The sequence below is a fragment of the Gracilinanus agilis genome, chromosome 4 (assembly GCF_016433145.1).
Source record: "Gracilinanus agilis isolate LMUSP501 chromosome 4, AgileGrace, whole genome shotgun sequence".
In the NCBI taxonomy this organism is placed as follows: domain Eukaryota; kingdom Metazoa; phylum Chordata; class Mammalia; order Didelphimorphia; family Didelphidae; genus Gracilinanus; species Gracilinanus agilis.
Window position 1 is genome coordinate 341,293,958 of NC_058133.1, and position 8,877 is coordinate 341,302,834.

At 37.4% G+C, this 8,877-nt stretch overlaps 1 protein-coding gene across 1 annotated transcript; it reads left to right on the plus strand.

Annotated features, from left to right (window-relative positions):
• Nucleotides 1-6,280: 6,280 nt before the first annotated feature.
• On the plus strand, nucleotides 6,281-6,773 carry LOC123245701 (fatty acid-binding protein 5-like). The gene has a single exon (XM_044674701.1). It carries the CDS (start codon nucleotides 6,281-6,283, stop codon nucleotides 6,686-6,688), a length of 408 nt encoding a protein of 135 aa, XP_044530636.1. The 3' UTR covers nucleotides 6,689-6,773.
• The last annotated feature ends 2,104 nt before the right edge of the window (nucleotides 6,774-8,877 follow it).

Consider the following 8,877-nt stretch of genomic DNA (forward strand, 5'->3'; position numbering starts at 1 on the left):
TAGAACTCTCTGTCTCTCTGTCTCTGTCTCTGTCTCTCTCTGTCTGTCTCTCTCTCTCTCTCTCTGTCTCTCTCTCTCTGTCTCTCTCTCTCACACACACACACACACACACACATACACACACACACACACACGCGCACACACACACATTGAGTCTTCCTGGCTCTATACCCAATATTCTATCCACTATACCCCCTAGATCTCTCTCTCTCTCTCTCTCTCTCTCTCTCTCTCTCTCTCTCTCTCTCTCTGTCTCTCTCTTGCACAGGCACACGCACACGCACACACACACACACACAATGAGTCTTCCTGGCTCTATACCCAATACTCTATCCACTGCACCACCTAAATCTCTCACACTCACACACATAATGTCTATTAGTTGTGTTTGAATCTTTGTGACCTCAAATGGGTTTTCATGGCAAAGATATTAGAGTAGTCTGGCATTTCCTTCTCTAGATCATTTTACAGATGAGGAAACTCAGGCAAACAGTGATGCAATGGAATCACAAAGACTGGATATGACTAAAGAGTATTCCAAACCATAATCTTAATATAGCAATTAACCATTTAATTAGTTTCCAATTCCTTGCAATAAAAAAGAGATCCTATGCTTATTTTTCTCCATAATGATTACTTTCTTCTTTATTTGATCTCTTTGGTATATAGGTCTAATTGTGATATTGCTGGGTCAAAGGGTATGCACAGTACATTAATGTTTGGAAAATAGTTCTAAATTGCTTTCCAGAATAGCTTTACCAATTAATAGCTAAACAATACATTAATGTTCTTGTTTACTCAAAGATCTTCCAACATTTGTCATGATTCTTCATGATCTTTGTTCTGATGGGTTTAAGGTAGAATTTCAGAGTTGCTTAAATTTAGGTTTCTCTAATTATTAGTGATTTGAAGCATTATTTTCATATATTATTGATAGTTTGGATTTCTTCCTTAAAAAGTTACATGTTCATATCCTTTGATCACTTGTCAATTGGGAAATGGCTCTTTAAAAAAATTGAATTAGTTCCTTATATATGCTGGAAATTTAACCAACATTGGAAAAAATAATTGTGGCAAAGATTCACCTACCAAGCCCTCCCCCATCCCCTGCCCCTGTTACCTGCTTCCTTTCTCATTCTATCTGCATTTACTTTGTATGTGCAATTTTTTTACATTTAATTTAATTTATCAAAATTGTACATTTTATGTTTGGCAATCCTCTAGATCAGTGATGGGCAAACTACGGCCTGCGGGCCAGATGCAGCCCCCTGAAATGTTCTATCCAGCCACATGACATTATTACTAATCTGGCAAATACAATGAATAGGATACAATACAATGAAACTTTGAAAGAATTGCCTTAGAAACAGACTGAAAGATGAGCATATCCTTTCCTTTGTTCCCCTCTTTAAAAAGTTTACTCATCACTGACTTAGATTGTTTGTTTAAGCTTAGTGTTCATATATATATATACATACATATATATATATATATATATATATATATATATAAAACCTTTCTTGCTTGTTTAATTTTTAATGATATTTACTCTATAAGTGACAGTGATTTAAAAATCAGTAGTTTACTTTTTTTTTTTAAACCCTTGTACTTCGGTGCATTGTCTCATAGGTGGAAGATTGGTAAGGGTGGGCAATGGGGGTCAAGTGACTTGCCCAGGGTCACAAAGCTGGGAAGTGGCTGAGGCCAGTAGTTTACTTTTAATAGCAGTTAGAAGGAAGGAAGTTTGAACCACTATGAGGTAGGTCTTACAAAAAAATCACTCGATTTGAAGACAGAAACTGTCTTTTTCCTCTTTTTTTTGTATCTCTAGTGCTTAGCACAATGCCTGGCATATATAGGAACTTAATAAATGTTGGTTGATTGTTAACAGAAATGGAATGAGGTGATCCCTTATTGGAAAAGGTCACTTTGAAAGGCAAAAAATTGTACTTTACTGGAATGTTCTAGCAGAAGCCTTTCCAGTTGGTAAATGTATACATGACAAGAGATATTTAACTAAAGGATCTCAAACACACCTAACTGACATTCAGATTCTGTAGGCTCAAAGGCTATTAATGTAGGAAGAGACATGAGAGATCATTTAGTGTAACTCTCATTTTACATCTAAGGAAATGGAGGCCCAGTTTTTGCTGAAGTTCCGAATTAGCGGTAGGCAGAGCTAAGACTTTAACATAGAGTCTTCTAATTCCAAGTCCAGGGTTTTATTTTGTTTTGCCCTACATGTTATCTTTTGGGCCTTTTATTACACTGTTTTAAGTCACAAGAAGGAAAAATTGTGAGACCTTGCTCCCCTGAATAATGTATTAATAATTCAATCATTATATAGGATTATGCAACACAGATATTTTAAAAATTATTTCATAGGCATAAAAGACTCCATTTAGCATTTCTTTGCTGTTAATGAGCTACCAAAGAAAAGATGAAATTAATTCATGCCTGAAACAAAAATGGAGATAGTTTCATAATATTAGCATGTGTGCTGTTGGAGACAAACCTATGTGCCACCCAGAGCATTCCCAAGAGCCGCATTTTCAAAACTGCTAAGATATATAACATGTTCTGTGAATGAATTAGTAGATGTGGAATTAATGATTTTGAATTAATGAATGAAAAAGTAAATATCTCATGTAAGAATCTTTTCAAATTTTATCTTGCTGTGGCTAATAAATTTAATTTTTTTTAAATCCATGTAGTAGATTTTGTTTGTTTTAAAGGAGAATGTTCCATGTTTATGGAAAGGGTGGATTAAATTCTGCAAAGAATATAAAGACACTTTCTGAGGGGGAAAAATCCTCTCCAAAAATACTGAAACATTCAAAAGAAAGATCTTTTCTTATTTACAGCTGCTACAAGGAATGGCTAAGTGGCATAATCAAGATATAAAATCATTTCAACAGGCTAGAACTATGGAATCAAACCATGATAAAAATTAACAAGGAGAGATTTAAAGTCCTGTACTGAAGTTCAAAAACAGAGTTATACCAGTGGAAAACAACCAGTCTGACAACAGTCCATGTAGAATGGTAGCAGAATTTTTTCCCAAACTTCTTTATTTCTATTGTAGCATCTTTCCTTTTACCTAGGACCTGATGCTTGGCCTGGCCCTTGATTCATCACTCTCAACTCAAATATCCTATCGCTTGTCAAAAGTTGTCATTTCAACCTCCACATTCTCTTATGACCATCTCCTTGCCTTGACTCATGCGGTCCCCACCCTATTTGAGGTCCACTTTATTTGTCACATGGACTATTGTGATAGCCCTCTAATTGGTCTCCTTGCTTTGAGTCCCTCTCCTCTCTAATCCATCCTGCACACTGCTATCAAAATTATTTGCCTCGAGTTTAATTCTGACCATGGCACATATCCTTACTCAAGAAATTTAATGACTCCTGATTACCTCTAGGTCCAATTGAAAGCTGTCCTATAAAGCATATAAAGCCCCTCCCTTTTTAAGAATAGTATACTTCATTTTTTATTAAATTTTAATTTTTTAGAAAAATTTTTTTCCATGGGTTCCATGATTCATTTTCTTACTCTTACCCCCCCAAGTTCTCCCCCTCCATAACCGACACACATTTCCACTGGTTTCTTCATGTGTCATCGATCAAGACCTATTTCCATATTATTGATAGTTGTACTAGGGTGGTCGTTTAGAGTCTACATCTGTTATAAAGAAATGGGGTACTAACTCTACTAGGGAATATATGGATACTGGTGAGGAGGTTGGAGCTGTGTCTCTGTATTTCCCATGGTTGCTGGTGATGGGGGGAACACCAACCCCAATCACCCTTGCTGGCTGTTATAATTTCCCCTTCTAAATAACAGTGCCCATGAAGGACCCTGAATTGTCAGGTGGATGGATAACCCTTTCAGGTCCCACCTGAAGTTGGATTAATTATCAAAATTGGGCTCTGATTAGCCTTGGATCATGTTGTTCATCTGACTGTGTTTGCTCCCTCCCCGAGGGTCGTGATATAATGACCACTCAGGAAGGTACAAATACTTTATCTATGATCTTAATTAGGGAAAGGATAATCAGGATATGGATTAGGGATAGGAGTCCCTGTCAATCTAATATCTATGATCTATAATCCCTCAGGATTAGAGGATATTGATTCAGTAAAACTGGAGCTATTGTTCTTCACAACCCTCTCTGATTCAGCTTGGCCACTGCCAAACAAGAAAGAGTAGTCTGCTTTGTTGGTGCAGCTGTATTGATGATTTCCTCTCAGCTTTCTTATTATCAATTTGTGATATGTTAGCCTTGACAGCCTTCAGGAAGTATTCAAACCTTAACCTTAACCACCCTCGTCTTCTCAGACCTCCCTTCCTCCCTTTCCCTACCAAGGGACCCAGAGACCTAAAAGCTATGATGATTTAGATGCCTAAAGATCTAAGTAGATTCAGAGAGAACCAATGACCAACAGTCAAAGACCCAAAGATCAATGGTCAAAGACCCCTCCCAGATGGCTATTAGGGGTATTTATACTTTCAGGCCAACTGACTTTTGCCCCTGGCTCATGGCATGTGGGAATATTCGGATGTCTCCAAATGTTTCCCCTGTCAATCAAGGTGAGACCAACATTTCTCAGAGTTTGAATATAAAACATCATAATTCATGTCTGCATCAACCCATGTCTCTGTTTCCATTCCTGTAGTTCTTCCTCTGAATGTGGGTGGCGTTTCTTTCCATAAATCCCTCAGAGTTGTCCTGGGTCATTGCATTGCTGCTAATATAGAAGTCCATTACATTCTATTTTACCACAGTGTATCAGTCTCTGTGTACAATGTTCTCTTGGTTCTCCTTTCACTCCGCATCAATTCCTGGAGGTCCTTCCAGTTCACATGGAATTCCTCCAGTTTATTATTCCTTTGAGCGCAATAGTATTCCATCACCAGCATATACCACAATTTGTTCAGCCATTCCCCAATCGAAGGGCATACCCTAATTTTCCAGGTTTTTGCCACCACAAAGAGTGTGGCTATAACTATTTTTGAACAAGTCTTTTTATCTATGATCTCTTTGGGGTACAAACCCAGCAATGATATGACTGGATCAAAGGCAGGCAATCTTTTAGCACTCAATGGTCATAATTCCAAATTGCCATCCAGAATGGTTGGATCAGTTCACAACTCTACCAGCAATGCATTAATGTCCTAGTTTTGCCTCATCCTCTCCAAAATTTATTACTCTACCTTGCTATCATTTTAGCCAATCTTCTGGGTGTGAGGTGATACCTCAGAGTTGTTTTGATTTGCATTTCTCTAATTATTAGAGATTTAGAACACTTTCTCATGTGCTTATTGATAGTTTTGATTTTTTTATCTGAAACTTGCCTATTCCTGTCCCTTGCCCATTTATCAATTGAGGAATGGCTTGATTTTTTTATACAACTGATTTAGCTCCTTGTATATTTGAGTAATTAGGCCCCTGTCAGAGTTTTTTGTTATAAAGATTTTTCCCAGTTTGTTGTTTCCCTTCTGATTTTGGTTGCATTGTTTTTGTTTGCATAAAACCTTTTTAATTTAGTGTAATTGAAATGATTTATTTTACATTTTGTATTTTTTCTAACTCTTGCTTGGTTTTAAATTCCTTCCTTTCACAGAGATCTGACAAGTATACTATTCTATGTTCACCTAATTTACTTATAGTTTCCTTCTTTATATCCAGGCCATTCACCCATTCTGAATTTATCTTGGTATAGGATGTCAGATGTTGAGCTACACCTAATCTCTCCCATATTGTTTTCCAATTTTCCCAACAGTTTTTGTCAAATAGTGTATTTTTGTCCCAAAAGTTGGGCTCTTTGGGTTTATCATACACTGTCTTGCTGGTGTCACTTTCCCCAAGTCTATTCCACTGATCCTCCCTTCTGAATCTTTGCCAGTAACATATTGTTTTGATGACCTCTGCTTTATAGTATAGTTTAATATCTGGTACTGATAGGCCAGAGAGAGAGAGACAGAGAGACAGAGAGACAGAGAGACAGAGAGAGAGACAGAGAGACAGAGAGACAGAGAGACAGAGAGACAGAGACAGAGATAGACAGATAGAGAGACAGACAGACAGAGAAAGAGAGAAATTTAAGTCCTTCCTAAATATGAGGAACTAATTTAAGCCCTGAGAATTATAAATACAAGCAAATGACATGGTACCTACCCTCAAGGTGTTTGCAATCTTATAGGTATTGACAATGCAAAAGGGAGAACTAGGAAAAGGACATGAGGATCAAGTTCCTCTTCTCGCCTGAATTCACCATGCCCTTACCCCTACAGCTACTGGGCAAATGGTGCTTAACAGAAACTAAAGGATTTGATGAGTACATGAAGGAACTGGGAGTGGGGATGGCCCTCAGGAAAATGGCTGGAATGGCCAAACCCGATGTGTATATCAGTGAAAATGGAGATACAATTACTGTTAAGACTGAGAGCACCATAAAAACTACACAATTCTCTTGTAAACTTGGTGAGAAGTTTGAAGAAACCACAGTTGATGGCAGGAAAACTCAAACCATTTGTTCTGTTGAAAATGGTGCATTGATCCAGCACCAGTCATGGGATGGGAAGGAAAGCACAATAACAAGAAAAGTAGAAGATGGAAAGCTAGTGGTGGACTGTGTTATGAACGATGTCACTTGCCACAGGGTCTATGAGAAGGTGGAGTAAAGAAATTCCATCTTTATATGGAACAGGAATTAGCTGTTATGAATGAACCAGCTCAGTTCAATGAGCAAACTCTCCAACCAGACTTGCTTTTTTCTTATTCTCTTCCTTACTGTAGTTCGTCATCTCAGTGACTGACTACTGCAAACGGTTTTATTTCCAAGCTTTGATGTAATTAGGATAGTTTTGGCTAATAAATAAAGAATTCTGCACAACTGTGTGGATGGCATGGAGAAGTCACGGTTGCTATGAGGAGGCCTGATTACAGGCAGAATAAAGTGAAAACTAACCTATGAGAGTCTGGGATATCCAGCAATGGAGTCTAATGTTGAAGTGGACAGGAGAAAGAAAGATGAAGGTTTGGTTAAATTGATGATATATGGTAAGAAGATGGCTAGAAAGTTTTATTACTTCTGTGACTTTGTGCAAATCATTTACATTCTTCCTTGAGCCTAAGTTTGCTCTTCCTTAAAATGAGAACATTACACTAGAGATTCGATGCAAACTAAAGATTTGGGAGTTTTATTTAACTGAAACAAAAGATGAACCAATAATTATAAACTTTTACCTTCAAATTTTGTGAAGCATTTTGCATGTATGTTCTCTGTCTCTGTGTATTTCTCTCTCTCTATGTGTATAGGTATATACATATATATTATATGTATATGTTATATATTATATATTATATATATTTTATATATATTCTAGCATGTTTCTGTTTATCTTTTCTTCCTCTGTAAAAAAACATTAATTGGTGCAGGCCAGTGAAGAAATTCTCCTTCTAATACACGAATAATCAGTTCGATGTAATTTAGAATCTTAAATTGCTGGGAAACCAAGAAGCTAGTGACATGCTTAAATCTCATGGATGATACATGTTAAAAAATAATAGCTAGAATTTATATGGTACTCTAGGATTTTCAAAGTGTTTATCATGTTTTATCGTATTTGAGCCTCGTGGCAATGCTATAAGGCAGGTGCTATTATTACTCCCATTTTATAGATGAGAAACTGAGGTTGAAGGAAGCTAATGACTTACCCAAGATCATACAATTAGTAAGTACCTGAGGCAGAATTTGAGGTTTTATTTTTTTCATCCCTGGGACTTCTGCCCTGACCTCTGTCTGCATTGGTAAATGCCTCCTCTGGCCCGCTGTCTCAGCCAAACCTCAGCCATTTTTCATTTCTCTCCCAAGTCCTTGACCATATTACCCACACTGACCTCTATCCAGCACAATTATGGGACTATAGCCAAATCAACTCTGTCATTATTCATGGAAAAGTATGATAACATTTTCCCTAAGGTCTCACCTACCATCCCTATAATATTTCAACCAAAACTCCTTTACAAAAATGTTTTTCCCTGTTAAGATGTAAGCTTAGGTTCTGACTTTTTTTTATTTGCAGCCAAAACACCTACCACAGTTCTTGACAGAATATTAATAAATGCCTTGTCATTCATCCATTCATTTAAAAAAGGCACCCCTCCAAGGATTCCTATCCATCTTAGAGAGGTAAGTCTAAGGCTGGGAGGCTGGGAAAAGTTATACAGTAGGGCAATGTGAAATGTGGGTGTAGAACCCATAACTTTTAGCCATTGGTTTGATTGACAAATGTAGACATCCAAGGAAAAGAGAGATAGACAAACAATGCTGGAACCTAATAAGGCAATTCTAAACCATTTTAGCCTGGCTAATATATTTTCTGTTTCAGATAGCTTTAAAGCAAATTTCTTCAATGCACCTCAATCTGGTTAGCTACACAGCATGACAAGGGCTATGTAGAAAAATCAGAGTTTATGGTTCATCAGAACCCTATTTTAGCTCTGTGCTGTCTGCTGTGCCCACTCATTGCTCTGTTTTAAGGGCTTGGCTGTTAGACATTTATACATCCATTAATTAGCATCTAGGCATGATTTAAGGGATAATGTTCCTGGCGTTCAGCGTATATGAGGCAGTAAACAGCTTTTGTGGAAGATTAAATGCTGTAGCGAATCAGAGACATTTGGTGACCCCAACAGCCAGTTGTTGCCAGCATCCTGCAATGCTAAAAGCACTGTGCCAGAAAGGGGAACAAAGGAAAAAAATAATAAGTCATATTCAACTAAGAGCACAGAGAAGGGGGAAGTAAATCTGAGGTCACCATGTGAAGGCTTAGGAGCACTGTAGTTTTCTTGGAGTTTTTATTGAGAT